Raw genomic sequence first — 16,658 nt, 5'->3', positions numbered from 1 at the left:
CATTACTGTATATTATCTTAGTTAAATAATTATAATAATTATATATACATATATATATATATTTTTCAAAAATCACCTGCGATTACCTTTTTTTTTCTTACCGCTAACACCCTTTTTAACGTTTACTTTCTTTTTCTTTGTAATGTCCAATTGTTTTTCTAATTTCTTTTCGTTGATACCACCTTGAGTCCTCTTGATACCTAACTTTTTCTCCTTTTTACTTGGTTTATAACTGGATCTATCTCTTAACGGCAACCATCTCTCGGGATCAGGCTTAACATTTGGATCGTAATTCTTTGGTAATCTTTTAGATTTTTTAAGCATATAACTAATCTTCTTTTGTTTCCTTTTCTTCTTTAACCGCGGTTTAACGATTTTATTACTGTTAGTTTTTGTTTTCCCCTTCATGAATGGAGTGATACCACGACTAATTAAATGAGAAATATCAATTGTATCTAAATTCAACTTAACCTTGTTACTTGAAGCATCACTAGTGTCATCAAAATGTGGCAATTTAATTCTATTAGCATTTTTTATATCACCAAGTTCTACTAATTTGTAGTGGATAAATTCCCAGAAATCTTCAGCACCTGATATGTTGCAATCCGTCTCAAATATTTCAAGTAAACTTGTTAACAATCTGGTAAGTGACTCTTTTCTGTTTTCCTGCTTGTACAACTGTAATAATACTAAGGATAGAACAAAAGAATAAATCTTAAACTCTTGTGCATACTTGTTAAAGAATAATTCACATAACCTTATAGCATTGTCTAAATTTTTAGCTTTTATCTGCAATTGAACAGCCAATAGCAATAAAGCCAAATTATTGGAATAATTTTCAGCTTTAAAGTTGCCAATATTCTTAATTAGATAATGGTAAAATTTTTTGGCTTGAGTTTTATAAGGTTCCATGACAATATCATTTACTATAGCCTTATATTTAGTTAAAGCATATTGTAAAGAAGAACTATTCGACATATTTGAACATCCAATGGAAGAATTTGAAAACAATTTTAGTAATAAAACATTATTCCATATGATATTATTTTCTTGCGGCGAAAATTTAAATTTGCTACGTAATTCATTTATTGAAGACATTTCCATGTCACGTAAAACCAATGGTAGATTACTTAAAACCGTAGAAAATGGTGATTCCAAACTTTTCAAGTTATTTTTAGCTAAAACGTGAATTAGACCGTTTTCATGTTTACTTAAAAGTTTATTTAAAATTTGTTTTTTAGCTTTATTATCATCCTTTTTAATGTAAGCCAATTGCAACTCCACCATGGATAATTCGTCCTTTTCTTGAGCTAAATCTTTGGCTTTGTATAAAAAATTTTCGGCTAAATCAAAGTGACCAGTTTTAGTAGCAAGAATAGCTTTATTCAAAAATAAATCATAGGAATAAGGTAATTCCATGTTTGTAATAGTTGTAAAAGTGGCATTATTAGAAGTACATGCTTGGTTAACGGCTAATTCCAAGGGATCGTCTAAACTAGCGCTAGTAGAAGTCTGGGATAAAGATAGGGCAATTAACTGGGTGTAAATTTGAAAAGCTTTATCAGATTCACCACATTTATAGTAAAATTGCGCTCTCAAGTGCAAAATACCCTTTTTTTCAAAATCACTTACCCTCTTGGAACCTTCTCCATCTATAAAGGATAAAACGTCTTCAAATTCTTTTCTTTTGTTTAATTTATAATAAATATATAATTGTTCCAAATAAAAATGGGAATTTTCAACGTTACTCAAAATGTAATCTTTATATTTTTGTAAACACTCATAAGCTTTAACATACATATCCTTTTTGATTAATGCAACTAAATAAATTTTTATATTTTTTGGTAATGTTTTGAAAGCGGCTTCTTCAATTTGAGAGTAAAGTTCATCACTCTCTTCGATGTCTAATTTAGACAAGAGTTTATCCAATGTAGCCATAATTGGTTGTCTGTTTATTCTTTTTTTTTTTTTTTTTTAAACAGTAGTAATAATAATAATAATAATAAAAGTTGTAAAAGACAACAAATGAAGAAAGAAGACAAGAATAATAAAAAAACAAAAAAAAAAAAAAAATTTTCTTTTTTTCTAACAAGTTGAAAAATTAGTATAAAATATTATTCAATCAACGTTAATTTTCGTATCGTATAAAATTAAAAATCTAAAAATTAATCTTTATGTTGAAGGATTATAACCATCTTGATTCCGCAGTGCGCAGGATGTACAGGTTGTATTTTTCACTGTTATTTTCATTTTCCTTTTCTTTTATATTTCGGTATTCTTTCAATATTACTAAAATTAACCATTTGGTTATAAGCAATACACACACATATATATATATATTCAAGTATCTCCCACATTACAAAAAAAAATATATAAATACGTATTTTCATTCAACTGAAATATAATTGAATTTTTTATCAAATCTTTTTAAACTTTTTCACAAATGCTACATCAGCGAACCCCACGTATAATTCAATTTGCAAGGTATATTCAAACAAGAGGCAAGAAAACTGTTTTGCCATCAGCTAAAGAATTAAAACAATCTATAAGTGCAAAAAAAATCAACAAAAAGAAAAATATAGAGAATAAAGAGCCCTCTTCTTTTCATTATGGCAAGTATGGTAGACTATGTGATTCCTCTAATAAACCAAAGGTTTTAGATAAAATTACATCCTTTAGGGAACTAAAAATTCTACCCGAAATTAGAAATTCTATTATCGAAATGATTCAAAAAGATTCTATAGTAGATCTACCACATAGTGAAATAAACCCTTCGCCAATACAAGTAGAAGCAATCTTTCAGATTATGAAGAAAATCGATAATTTAAACCAATTAAACGTTTTCACTATTGCTGCTGAAACCGGCTCTGGTAAAACTATGGCCTATTTAATCCCATTGTTGAACTACTTGAGGGCAAACATGTTAGAAAACGAGAAAAATAAATCAGCCATTAGAAGTGTGATTTTATTACCTACTCATGAATTGGTCAACCAAGTTTACCAGACATTAACTACTCTATCCTCAGATTTAGGTTTAAATGTTTCCAAATGGGATGCCACAGTATCTTACAATCAATTGATCGAGAATATTAAAACACGTATTGATATTTTGGTCACAATCCCGTCTAAAATTAATGATACTTTATACAGTATTCAAAAAATTAATAGACCAGAACATTTATTAAACAAGGTAGAATTTGCAGTTATTGATGAGGCTGATACTTTGATGGATAAATCCTTTAAAGAAACCACAATTAAAACATTGAAAAAATTCCCCAATTTACGCAACTTGATATTTTGCAGTGCCACCATCCCAACAGAGTTTCAAAAAACATTAAGTTCTATGTTTATCGGAAACAATACAATCATTACAACGCCCAAACTACATAAATTGCCCTCAAAACTAAAGTTTCATGTTGTTGATGCTACATTGAATCCATTCAAGGGGAACAAAATTAAAGTACTTCAGCAGATTTTATATGCTATTTCCAAAGATGGTTCAGAACCTAATGTCACTGAAAAAAGATGTATTGTTTTTGTTAATGATAAAGATTCTGTGAAGTACCTTGTGGACACACTATCCAGCTTAGATTACAAAATTGTCGGGTTAACTGGCCAAGACACCGTTGAAGAGAGGTTTAAAAAAATACAACCTTTCTTATCGCCCTCTGTTATTGTTACTGGAGGTATATTAGAATCATCTGTGGATCGCTTAAAGGTAAAATCGCGTGAACATGGGTTTAAGCCAGAATCTGAAGAAGCTCTTAAAGTTGGCGGAAATGAACTTGTCAAAATACCTAATTCCAATATAGAAATACCAAAACAACTTAATGCCAAAAAAAGACCTGTTATAACAGACAAAATAAGTATATTAGTCTGTACGGATTTAATGGCGAGAGGTATGAATTTTAAAGGAGTACGTAATGTCATTCTTTATGATGTCCCCAACAGTGCAATTGATTTAGTTCATAGATGTGGGAGAACAGCAAGAATGAGGCAAGGCGGTAGGGTGTTTATGATTACCGACAAGTCTACTAAATCTTGGGCAAAGGCAATTCCTAAAATTATAAAAAAAAATATGAGTATATCATAGGCAACTTGTATATATGTATGTATATATACCAGCATGTAAGTAGTAAGCATAGATGCAAATTATTATTATTATTATTATTATTATTATTATTTACCAAAAGGGTGTATTTTTAGTAATCCATGGATGCTTTGATGCAGTTCTTAAAGACATCCTTTCATTAGGGTCGTATATTAATATCTTGCTGATAAAATCCATGGCATCAGAACTAATATTAGGCGGAAATCTTAAATCGCACTTGACAATCCTTTTATATGTCATTTCTTTCGTTTCCTCTTCAAATGGTGGTACGCCACATAATAATTCAAAAGTTAGTATACCTAGGGCCCATATATCAGCCTTTTCATCATATTCACGACTTTTAATTAATTCTGGTGATAAATAATCCACTGTCCCGCAAAGTGTTCTCCGCTTAGTATCATCTTTATACAAAACGCTCCAACCAAAGTCGGTTAATTTAAGTTTATTATCTATATTAATTAAAATGTTTTCCGGCTTAATATCTCTGTGCATGATCTTTTTATCATGCATATATGTTAAAGCCAAAATCATTTGGTTTATGAAATAAGAAGCCATAATGTCGTTTAATGTGCCAGATCTTTTCAATAACTTGTATAGCTCACCACCACTACAATATTCTAAAATCAAATATACTCTTTTCTGATCATAAAAATAACCGTATAATTGGGTAATGTTTTCGTGTTTTAATTGAGATTGAATCTCCACCTCTCTTCTAAATTGTTTTGTGACATTATAATTTAATAATTCACGCTTATCCATAACTTTTAATGCTACAATAAACCCAGATTTAATATGTTTGGCACAATAAACTTTCCCAAATTTCCCCTTGCCTAATTTTTTTCCTATTTCAAAATCTTGAATGCTTAGCACTTTGTTACTTGGAACATTGTTCAAAGTAGAACTTTTAGTAATATTATTGGGACTGTTCATAACTTTTTTAATATCAGTGGGTGACCTTAAATAAGTATTTAATTGGATCGAAGTATGTGGCTGCTGATATCTCAGATGTTGTTGTGTAGTACCCCTAGTACCTCCATTACTTGTGGTTTTCGTCGAAAGTAGCTTTTTTGGTGGTGAATAGTACTTATTTGTCAGTTTTTTAGGTGAGGGTATTTTACTAGGTGATATGATAATATTTTTGTTCTTATGAACGTTATTACTATTATTATTAATATTGGAAAGTAACAGACCATTTGCATTTTTTGTGGTAATTGGTGTTGAAGGAGAAAATAATTTTGTAGTCCTTGGGTTTTTTTTGGAAAATGATAATGATGTGGCATTATTATTAAAATATGGTGTTCCCAATTTCATATTTAGTAATTGATTTTTTTGTTGAAGAGAAGATACCCTTCTTTTGTCTACCAATTTTTTACCTTGTTCTACCATTTTCAGTTTTCTAATTTTTTCAAGTATGTTATAATTTATTATCTTTTTAGGAGACTTTTATTCCTGTTCATTAGTTTTATAGGATAGTAAAGTCTTTAAGAAGTCCCTGTACAGCATATAATGTGCTATGGTTATTATGATCGTTGTTGTTGTGTTTATTTGATATTGGAAAGTTAAAATATGATGGACAATAAAATACTAGAAAGTTTATCAATATAATAAACGTTTATATCACCACAAACGAACTTTTTTTTTTTTTTTTTTTTTAATTTTTTTTTTTTTTAATTTTTTTAATTTTGAGCCCAATTAATCTGTTATTACTATTAAGCTAACACTGTTTTAAGTGGGAATAAAAAGGAACCCAATTTGTATAAAACAGGAAAGAAGAAAATAAAAGATTTCCTTTTTTTTTTTTTTTAATAGTATAACAAGAATCCTATAAAGCATGAATGACCAATTGCAAAATCTGTTAGCATGGGCCCAGGATAAACATAATTGCCACATTCCATCAAATGTCAAGTTCCTGTATGATGATATAAAAGGAATTACATGTATATACAAAGGTGATGGAGAAGAAGCAGAAAATAAAGATGAAGACGAAATTTTGTGTGAAATTACTATACCTTATGAAATGATTTTGACAGCAGATAAAGCTGTAAAATACTTTCATTCCAGATGTTTGAAATCTTTTTTAACTGAAAAAAATAGTAATATTAACGACAATTCGTTACTTAAATTTTATATCGCTAAACTAAAATTTGGAACCAATTTAATAAAATGTTCCGACGAAGGAGAGGAACAATTTATTCCATATATTGATGCACTGCCATTAAATCTTAATTGTCCATTAATATGGAATCCTTTGGAACTATCTTTGCTATTTTCAACCAATCTAAGACAATCTTGGAAATCTAATATAACAAATGTTTATAATGAGTGGAAAAATGTTATTAGCTGGTACAATAGAAGCTTTAATTCAAATGAAAATATCGAATATGATATAGAAACTAGTTCAATGGAGGATATATATCTGAAATATACTTTTAAATTAAATCCTTCATCATCATCATTTTCTTCTTCTTCTAATTCTATCATTACGTGGACCTCGTTTGAAGCTTTTTTGTGGGCTCATTTGATTGCCACCTCAAGAGCATTCCCTGAATACGTTATAAACAAGAATACTGACAACAACATTACTGGAAATAAATCAAATATAATGTTTTTACCAGTTATAGATTTATTAAATCATGATTATAATGCCAAGGTTGAGTGGTTTCCTGTCAAACCAGCTACTGCTACGCATCCAATAACTGCCAATGGTTTTGGGTTGCGAGTTTTCTGTAAACATATTGAAGGATGTGAAATTTTCAATAATTATGGTCCCAAAAGTAATGAGGAACTATTGAATGGATATGGGTTTGTTCTTGAAAATAACATTAATGATACTGTAGCATTGCGTTTGCATGTTCCCCTTTCAACCGAAGAATTGCACCGGTTGTTAAATTTTGGTGTACAATTACCAGTACTAGAGGACTACACTACATATGCATTTGATGTTCGTGGTAATGATACTAACAGTAGACAAAATGGCATGGATAATGATACTAGAGTCCAAATTTTGGTGAAAGAAGGTTCATTATTTTTAATCAATCACGATTTACCTATTTCATACTTGAAAAATATGATTCGGGTTTTCGGTAGTATTTCGTCTGAAAGACCGCCAAATGTTCTTATTACAATGTTAGAGGGATGTTATTTACTAAGAACTGCTTTAAAAATGAAATTGAAAAAAATAACCGCATCTAAGCACGAACAAACTCCAATTTCTAATGAAGAAGAAGATTACAAACTCAACCCTTATAGAAAATACTGTGCTACTGTCTATTATAAGTCACAGATTAAGTTATTAAAGCAAGCAATTAAAAAAGTGAACAAATATTACGAAATTTTACTAAAGAGGAACGACCCACATGTTGTTACAATCCAGAAGCTATTAACTTCTGAGGATTTTCTCAAATATTTAAGTTATTTTAAATCAAAAATAAAAAATCAAGAGATGAGGAATGATGAAATAATGGAGCAAATTAATGAAGAGTATTTATTTTGTTTGTGGATTAATAAAACCCATTTAGCAGATAAAATTGAACAAGAAGTTTGTGATCAGTATTCAGAAAGTGCTTCTAAAATTTGGCGAGAAGTAGAACAAAATGAAATACCTTTAGAGGAATTCACAAAAGCTTTTGCATTTTTTCAATCAAGTTCATATGAGAATAATAATGAATCGATTTTAGTTTTACCACTTGAAATTTAGTATTTAAAGCATGCATACATGCTTTTATAATTTACTAAATCTCTGACATTTTAGGATATCTTATTAAAATGTAAACTTTTCTGCTGCCAACAATAGGCAAATATTGATATCGGCACATTCCATAATTTTTTTTTTATACATATATAAAAATAATAGTAGTCGTTTCTTTTTTTTTTTTAAATTTTTTTTTTATTTTTAACGACAAAAAAATAACCCTTTCTTTCAATTTTTAATAGTAGTTAAATAATTTTATTCAGTTATTGAAATCATTCCAGATAATTAATAGCTTGTTTATTTTGCACCTGAAAATCAGCATTATTATTAAAAAAGAAAGAAGAAAAAAGAAAAAAAAAAAAATTGGAATAATAAAAAGATGCTCAAACTGATTCTGGAATATTTACTTTATATTTTATCCATAAGTTTATATCTTATTCATGGCGGGAGAGTCACTATTGCATTGGCTGTTATCGTCGGATTCAATGTTTATGAATATGAAAAATATCAATCAAAGAAAAATTCAAATCCACCTCTAGTGTCTAAAGAAGAAAAACCCATCACCAAAAAGAAAACATGCTGCGGTGGTAAGGGTGGTGCCTCGTGTTGTTCGAAAAACAACAAATCTAATGGTAAAAAGTGTGCTTGTAGTGGTGGCGGTGGGAATTATGGTAAATCTAAAACTGTTGGCTCACAAGGAGATGAAAAAAAGACCACATCATCCAATGTTGCTAATAATAGCAACAGTGTTGAAGAAATTGACTTTACCAATGCATTTAAAAAAGTATCTTCAAAAAAAAATACTACTAAAAAATCACCTGCTTCTTTAAAAAACGTGAAAGTATCCGCTAAAAAAAACATACCAAAATCTGGTTTAACCGTTTCCAATAATTTATTAGATTCCCAGATTTACATATTATATAGCACTTTACAAGGTGCTGGTGAAAGAGCAGCAAATACAGTCAAAGAAAGATTAGGATTTTTATATCCAAACGATTTGAAAAAAGAGCCTATTATTGTCCATTTGGATGAAGTTAATGATTTGGAAGACTATTTTGTAAATGTTCCGAAAAACTCCATTTACATCATGGTTGTTCCTTCTTATGATACAGATTCTCCATTGGATTATTCTTTAGAAACTTTGGATGAAATCTCTAATGATTTCAGAATTGATAAATATCCTTTGCAAAAATTAGTTGGGTTCTCGGTGCTAGGTCTTGGTGACTCCGAATCTTGGCCTGAAAAATTTTGCTATCAGGCTAAACAATTGGATCAATTACTATCTACCATTGGTGGACGTAGAATTTTTCCGATGGGCCAAATTTGTATGAAACGGGATAAATGGGGCGCAGTTGAAGAATGGGCTGACTTGTTGGGTGAAACATTAAAAGATAACGAACCCATACTCTACGAATATGATGAAGATGAACAAGAAACAAGTGAGCCAGTAGTGGATTTGGAAGATATCGGCAAATCGGAAGAGCTTGATACTACGACCAAAAAGATGGTATCTGAAAACAGTCCTACATATAAAAATTTGACAAAACAGGGCTACACAGTCATTGGTTCCCATTCGGGTGTAAAAATTTGTAGATGGACCAAGAATGATCTAAGAGGTAGAGGTTCGTGTTACAAACACTCCTTGTTCAATATTGTATCAAGTAGATGTATGGAACTAACTCCTTCCTTAGCGTGTTCCTCAAAATGTGTTTTTTGTTGGAGACACGGAACTAATCCAGTCTCCAAAAATTGGAGGTGGGAAATTGACGAGCCAGAGTATATTTTGGAAGAAGGTTTAAAAGGCCATTATTCTAAAATCAAACAAATGAGAGGTGTTCCAGGAGTAAGAGCCGATAGGTTTCAAAAAGCTTTTCAAGTGCGTCACTGTGCCTTATCTTTAGTTGGTGAGCCTATTATGTATCCACACATTAACAAATTTGTTGAACTATTACACGAAAAAGATATTTCAAGTTTCCTTGTTTGTAATGCTCAACATCCATCTCAACTAAAAGCCATGAGAAAAGTTACACAATTATATCTATCTGTTGATGCACCAACCAAATCTGAATTGAAGAAGGTAGACAGACCGTTGTACAAGGATTTTTGGGAAAGAATGATGGAATGTTTGGATATCATAAGGACCACGCAATCTCACCAAAGAACTGTTTTAAGACTAACTTTGGTTAAAGGCTTTAATATGGCAGATGTTAGTTCATATGCTGATATTGTGGAGAAAGGTTTGCCATGTTTTATTGAAGTTAAGGGTGCCACTTTTTGTGGTTCATCTGATGGCAACGGTAATCCGTTAACTATGCAAAATATTCCATATTATGAAGAATGTGTTAAATTTGTTGAATCATTGACTGAAGAACTAAATAGGCGTGGGTTGGAATATGGTGTGGCTGCTGAACATGCACATTCCAATTGTATTCTGATTGCGAGCCGGAAGTTTTATATCGATGGGGAATGGTATACTCATATTGATTTTGATAAATTTTTTGAATTGTTAAGATCAGATGTGCCTTTTACAAATGTGGATTATATAGCCAAGACACCGGAATGGGCTTTGTTTGGTAGTGGTGGGTTCGCACCGGATAACGTGAGATTCTATAGAAAAAAGAAAGACAGAAATGATGATACTAAAGAGCAAAAACAAGAGAATGTTGCATAAATATATATATATATATGTGTGTGTGTCTCCCTTATGTATAGTAGTAATATTTAATTATTAGTGCTACATGTTTTGTATAAATCGCTTTATTTATTTTACTTAAGGTATATGACAGTCCTTTTTCCCATTTTGCAATTATCGCAAATATATAATAATAATATATTCACTAAAGTTTAAAAAGCAATGATAAATGTTCTTCTAGAACAACCTATCAGCAAAATTGCATGGATTTCCAATTTTTTTTTTAACTTTAACATGTTCTTGAAAAATGCATAATATAATATAAAAAAATTATTAATTTTCATTTTGCTCCCATAGATATTAAGAATGTATTTTACGCATAACTATTTTTTTTTTTTTTTTTTTTTTTTCACTTCTCCCTACAACATTTAAAGCCTTTAAAGAAAAAAAGGAATTTGAGACAAATACAACTTTTATCTTTGAACAAAGTATAATATACTATTTAATCCAGTTTAAACAGGTAAAATAAAAACTACTCAAATGCCACCTCAAAAGGGATTTAAGATAGCATTTATTCATCCAGATTTAGGTATTGGAGGTGCTGAAAGGTTAGTTGTTGATGCAGCAATTGGGCTACAAAATAAAGGACACGATGTAACTATCTACACAAGTCACTGTGATAGGACACACTGTTTTGAAGAAATTTCTGACGGTACATTAAAAGTCATTGTTCTAGGTGATCATTTACCAAACCAAATTTATGGTCGTTTTAGTATATTTTGTGCAACTCTAAGACAATTATACTTAACGTTATCTTTAATCACCAGCAAATCTGTGAATAAATATGATTTATTTATTGTTGATCAATTAAGTACGTGTATACCATTTTTGGAAATATTTTCAAAGACTTTATTTTATTGTCATTTTCCTGATCAATTATTGGCAAGAAGGGAAAGTTTTTTAAAAAAAATATATAGGTTGCCTTTCGATTTAATTGAACAGTTTACTACAGGAAGTGCCGACTGTATAGTGGTTAACTCCAATTTCACCAAGTCCATTTTTTATAAAACCTTTAGATTCTTAAAGAAAGATTCTATTGATGTTGACGTGATTTACCCTTGTGTTTCGTTGGTTAAAGATTCCTATGACAAGAAAGACCTAGATTTTTATAATGAATATTTAAAGAAAGGTATTAGCGTTGAAGGAGGTGCTTTTTTGTTGAGTATTAATAGATATGAACGCAAAAAAGACATCGAGTTGGCTATTAAAGCCTATGCTGCAGTTAAAAATTCCGACAATTTAAAACTTTACATCTGCGGTGGGTATGACAATAGAGTTGATGAAAACGTTGCATATTTAAAAGAATTACAAGAAATAGCGACTAATTTGAAATTAAGCTACGTCACAGTCCATTATGATGATATGGATAAAACCACTCTTTCAGAATTAACTATGAAACCTTATAAAATTATCTTTTTAACCTCCATTTCGACCTCTTTGAAAAATATTTTATTAGAGAATGCCAAATTATTATTGTATACTCCATCCAATGAACATTTCGGTATTGTCCCATTGGAGGCTATGAAATATGGAACTCCAGTTTTAGCATGCAATAACGGAGGTCCATTAGAATCCATTGAACCTGGAACAACTGGATGGTTGAAAGATCCAAATGACACTCTAGCATGGACGGAAGCTATAGATGAATGTTTATCAATGGGTGATGGTGAGTACAAAGCAAAGTTCCAGAAAAATGGGCCAATTCGGGTGAAAAAATTATTTAGTAGGGATTCCATGACTGAATCTTTCGAAAGAAACATTGAAAAGTTTATATATGAACCTAAAAGAGATATGACCACGTTTGGTTTTTATCTATTTGCATTAATAAATTTCATTGTTTTTATTGTCGTTCAAGCTATTTGTGAAGGTGTTAATAAATATTTTATTTATGGGTTCATGTCTGTTTTCAATTTATTTTTCTTGAGGCATATTGTTTGGTCTGCTTATTGGATATTGTTTGGTGGCTTAGTTTATTTTAGAGGTCATATAGAGGATTAATTTTGTAGTTTAAAACTATTTATGCTATTCCTGATTGATATATAAGGAAACTTTTAAAGAAGCAGACGACAGCAGCAAAGCAATTTTTTTTATTTTCTTTTTTTTTTTTTTTTTAATAATATTATGTAAAGTCTATAATTCAGATCAGAAAAAGAAAGTATATATAATATCGTTTTTCTCTTTTCTTTCTTTTTTTTTCTTTTTTTTTTTTTTTTTTTTCTTCATCAAACTTTAGAGATTATTTTGGTGTATGTGTGAATGGACTTTTTATACCGATATTTACTGGAGTTCCCACATTATTGCTATTATTATGATTGTTTGTATTATTATCAGTAATAGGAGCAGTAGGGGCAGCCATGTTATTTAATGGTGGACTATTGATTGCAGTACCCATTTTAAGAGAAGAATCGACTGAAGTTAAAGAATTATTCTTGTTGCTATTGCTATTAACAGACACATTGGGAACATTGGAATCAGTGGTTGCCACAGTGTTATTAAGTTTATCTGCATTTCCCTTAGTATTATTATTATTAGTAGTAGTAGTAGTAGTAGTAGTAGTAGTAAGAGTATTGGTATTAGTATTATTATAATTTATAAAGCTTTCGACTTTTGCTTGTTGAGATAGTGGCGACGCACCATTATTTTTTGATGTAGTTGGTACGTTTTGAGGTTGCTGCTGACCAAGTTGTGCATTTTTTATTTTTTTTTGTTGTAATATCTGAATTTGTTGAGGAGACAAATTGGCCATATTCATGTTTGTGTTGTTAATATTATTACTATTAACGACAGTCATTGGTAGAGTAGAAATATTACTATTGTTGTTGTTATTGGCACCATTGGCATTAACACCATTAATATTAGTATTACCAGATGTGTTATTATTGTTTGTTATGTTTGGGCTAGTGTTATTCATAGACGATGGAATATTCAGCAATTGAGGTGTTTTAATACGGAAGGTATAATCAAAAGTTTTATCTATATCCAAAAGACCGACTCTTCCATTTATTTGGCCAAATCCTGGTTTTGAATAACCTGGCTTGATATTAAACGCAGAACCAAACATTTGACGCATTCTAAAGTTTTTGGTACGTATTCTGGTAGAAGTTAAAACATAATTTTCCAAAGGCAACGGTAAAGATCTCGAAATACCATTTAAAACCATATTAGTTTCTTCATCTGTTGTTAAAATATGCTTCTGTTGCTGTAGTTGTTGTTGTTTTTGCTGTTGTTGTTTTAATAGTTGTTGCTGCTGCTTTTGCAATAATTTCTGCTGTTGTTTTACTCTTTTTTTTTCCTGTTGTTTCAATAAGTGTTGCTGTTTTTTCAACTGTTGTTTTTGTTTTTTTAATAGTTGTTTTTCCTCGGCTGTTTTCCTTTTTATAGATGGATCTTTAGGTTTTCTACCGGGATTACCCTTCTTAACAGCAGTAGTGGCGTCAGCATTTTTAGTTTTAGTATACTTTCTTGTGGATTTATTCTTTAATAGGTTAGCTGTAGCATCCTCATTATCAGCGTTCGAGTTGCTATTGCCATTATCGGTTGTCGATACAACAATACCATTTTCCTCTTGTTCTAATTGTGCCTTGGTAGCGGCACCAACAGTAATTTTTAACTTGTTGTCCTTTTGATATTGAGCTAGTAATATGTCAAAGGGCTTAGATCTTCCAATCACACCTCTTTTGGCACCCATAGAATGTGTTTTACAAGTTAATGATCTACCACACTGCCCCATATTGTTAGGCAATTCTGCACCGCATTGTTTGTCCAAATCTATTATCCCATCCGTTACAATGGCTTTATTTTTAGTTCTTTTCTTTTTAGGTGGAGATGTTGGAGGATCTGTTGCTGAAGATTTAGTTGATTCGTGTTCTGTTTTCAAGCGTTGTCTTTTACCGGTGGTGTTGTGATCTTTGACTTTTTCCGTGGAAGTTTTGTCATTTGAGGTGGCAGTATCAGTAGTACCAGTTGAGGCAGGGAGGTTGATAGGTATAGGACCGCAATTATTTTCTATATGTTGAGCAATCACGTTCAAGCTTATGGGTTTCCCACATTTATTGCAAACTCTATATTCTAATCCATTTTCAATAGGATTATCTAAAATGGTAGTATTTGGGTTGAATAGTTGTTGTTTCCAGTTATTAGTATCAGTATCATGTTCTTCACCCTGTGGTTTTTCCTGTTGTTGATTTTGTTTTACTATTAAATTCAGATTATGCCAGCCTGGGGCAACTTTTTTGTTGGTATTATCGTCTGTTGGTTTTTGCGGTAGTGGAAGTGGTGAACTTTCCTTTACGGATGCAATTACTTGATTAGCTACAGTATCACTTAATGTCATTATATATATATATATATATATATATATAAATATATATATTCTTTTTTTTGCTTTACCTTTAAAATATATTTTTATATTAAGAGACAAATCATATGATTATTATTTAGAAAATAAGAAATAATAAGGACGCAATTAAAAAAGTTTTAAAGTTCAAAAATAACAATAGAATTTTTTATTTTTTTTTTTTTATTTTTATTTTTTTTTTATAAAAAAAATTTATTTTACATTATTTTATTTTTATTGTAAGCTAAATGTCGGACACTTCGGTATAATTAGAAAATGTTATTAGGTCTTGTAACTTTTAACGTCATAATATACATATATACATATATATTTATAGAAAGTGAACAGCTTTACAAAAAGCAATGAAAAGAGATAATATAGATACATTATTACCTCTGAATGAAATCAAAGTCTTAGTACCAAAGTCAGTGAAAATGTAATTGGTTAAGAACCAATAAATCCAATAAATAAAGTTTAATTTAAAATCAAAATAACGCCATGGTTTTATTTCGGTCAGATTAATTGCCTCCTTTTTCAACAGTATGTTGTGAAAGGTTAAAGGTTTGTCGGTACAAATAGCATAGATAACCGACTTTGGAACATAATAATCGATGTATTTTAATTCGTTAACAGTCCACAAAATCAATTTAATATTGTTGGCTAATAACAGTGGCAGCAATTGTTTTTGGAAAACGTCAGTCCAAGTGGATGCAAAATGAATGCTAACACCAAACAACTTACAAGAAGAATGCGGGTTATTGTTTCTTTCCTGTTGAACATAATTAATTATTTGTATTGGAGTTGACATATTCAATGTGATATTAACTACATCGAATTGATTGAAAATATTACTCTTATAACCAAATTCAAACCAATCAAGGTTCCAAATACCAAACATAATACGACTCGTCCAATATTCCCTGTTAGGTTTCAAATCCATCATAGTTCTGTAAATCTTGATTAAAACTATTTTATCAAGGGTAAATTTGATGTCTAATAGTAATTTCAACTTTGAACTGTTACTATCATCCAAAGAGATCATCCATTGCAATAATTGTTTTAAAGTTAAGATCTTTAAAGTTGGGTGTTCTCTGATATGCACGGTATCGCTTGTGATGTCCTCAAGTGAGGTTTGTGAAATAATTAAATCCTTGGAATACATCCTACCAGTAGTGCCATCATGACATATAATGACTTCACCATCTGAAGTCAATTGGACGTCTGTTTCTATAATGTCAACAGAACCGGTTTGATATGCTTTTTTAAAGGCTAACAGGGAGTTTTCAGGGGTTTCATTTTCTTTAAAACCTCTGTGGCCCATAATCAATGGGGGCGTAATGGTGGTTGAGTTAGTCATAATGGTTAGTTATTCGAAGGTAAATATATTTATGTATATATTTTCTGATAAGTTATTTGTGAATATTGAAGTGAAATGGAAAAGGAAGTGGGAATGTCTGAAATTAAAGGGCATTAAATAACATTCTGAGATTTTAAGAACATAGACGAGAGGAGGAGGAAGGGGGTGGGGGGGGGAGTGGTTGTATATGAGAGTAAAGAGGTATCAGGCAGTTACTTTTTCCCCTTTCTTGCCCCTTTTTTTTTTTTTTTTTTTATTGTTTTTCTTGCTTTATTTTTCTCTTTTCGGTTGTGTTAAAATTATTTTAAAATTTCTGGCTGCGTGGGGTGTTACCCGGAACTGCTCACAAAAAGTAAAAAAAAAAACAGAAAAAAAATTATTTGATTTTATTTTTACTTTTTTTTTTTTTTTTGTTTGTGTTTTAAATTTTTTTTTTTTTTTTACTGTTGTTGTTTTTGAGCGAGGAAAGAA

The 16,658-nt window shown here is 30.5% G+C and overlaps 8 protein-coding genes across 8 annotated transcripts; 4 read left to right on the top strand and 4 right to left on the bottom strand.

The window, feature by feature from the left end:
• Positions 1–72: 72 nt before the first annotated feature.
• On the bottom strand, positions 73–1,938 carry SRP72 (signal recognition particle subunit SRP72; the record flags this gene model as incomplete). The annotated part of the gene is made up of 1 exon (XM_046080088.1): positions 73–1,938. One exon carries the CDS (start codon positions 1,936–1,938, stop codon positions 73–75), a length of 1,866 nt encoding a protein of 621 aa, XP_045937399.1.
• Positions 1,939–2,443: 505 nt separating this feature from the next.
• Positions 2,444–4,093, top strand: MRH4 (ATP-dependent RNA helicase; the record flags this gene model as incomplete). The annotated part of the gene is made up of 1 exon (XM_046080087.1): positions 2,444–4,093. One exon carries the CDS (start codon positions 2,444–2,446, stop codon positions 4,091–4,093), a length of 1,650 nt encoding a protein of 549 aa, XP_045937398.1.
• A 90-nt stretch (positions 4,094–4,183) lies between these two features.
• Positions 4,184–5,497, bottom strand: IPL1 (aurora kinase; the record flags this gene model as incomplete). The annotated part of the gene is made up of 1 exon (XM_046080086.1): positions 4,184–5,497. One exon carries the CDS (start codon positions 5,495–5,497, stop codon positions 4,184–4,186), a length of 1,314 nt encoding a protein of 437 aa, XP_045937397.1.
• Positions 5,498–5,942: 445 nt separating this feature from the next.
• Positions 5,943–7,808, top strand: RKM1 (protein-lysine N-methyltransferase; the record flags this gene model as incomplete). Its single annotated transcript, XM_046080085.1, has 1 exon — positions 5,943–7,808. One exon carries the CDS (start codon positions 5,943–5,945, stop codon positions 7,806–7,808), a length of 1,866 nt encoding a protein of 621 aa, XP_045937396.1.
• Positions 7,809–8,181: 373 nt separating this feature from the next.
• On the top strand, positions 8,182–10,473 carry TYW1 (putative tRNA 4-demethylwyosine synthase; the record flags this gene model as incomplete). Its single annotated transcript, XM_046080084.1, has 1 exon — positions 8,182–10,473. One exon carries the CDS (start codon positions 8,182–8,184, stop codon positions 10,471–10,473), a length of 2,292 nt encoding a protein of 763 aa, XP_045937395.1.
• Positions 10,474–10,974: 501 nt separating this feature from the next.
• Positions 10,975–12,492, top strand: ALG2 (GDP-Man:Man(1)GlcNAc(2)-PP-dolichol alpha-1,3-mannosyltransferase; the record flags this gene model as incomplete). The annotated part of the gene is made up of 1 exon (XM_046080083.1): positions 10,975–12,492. The coding sequence occupies one exon, from the start codon at positions 10,975–10,977 to the stop codon at positions 12,490–12,492; it is 1,518 nt and encodes a 505-aa protein (XP_045937394.1).
• Positions 12,493–12,730: 238 nt separating this feature from the next.
• On the bottom strand, positions 12,731–14,827 carry SGF73 (deubiquitination module subunit SGF73; the record flags this gene model as incomplete). The annotated part of the gene is made up of 1 exon (XM_046080082.1): positions 12,731–14,827. One exon carries the CDS (start codon positions 14,825–14,827, stop codon positions 12,731–12,733), a length of 2,097 nt encoding a protein of 698 aa, XP_045937393.1.
• A 334-nt stretch (positions 14,828–15,161) lies between these two features.
• On the bottom strand, positions 15,162–16,187 carry PGC1 (phosphatidylglycerol phospholipase; the record flags this gene model as incomplete). The annotated part of the gene is made up of 1 exon (XM_046080081.1): positions 15,162–16,187. One exon carries the CDS (start codon positions 16,185–16,187, stop codon positions 15,162–15,164), a length of 1,026 nt encoding a protein of 341 aa, XP_045937392.1.
• Positions 16,188–16,658: the final 471 nt, after the last annotated feature.

Source organism: Saccharomycodes ludwigii, chromosome I (assembly GCF_020623625.1).
Source record: "Saccharomycodes ludwigii strain NBRC 1722 chromosome I, whole genome shotgun sequence".
In the NCBI taxonomy this organism is placed as follows: domain Eukaryota; kingdom Fungi; phylum Ascomycota; class Saccharomycetes; order Saccharomycodales; family Saccharomycodaceae; genus Saccharomycodes; species Saccharomycodes ludwigii.
This window is presented reverse-complemented; position numbering and strand designations above follow the sequence as displayed.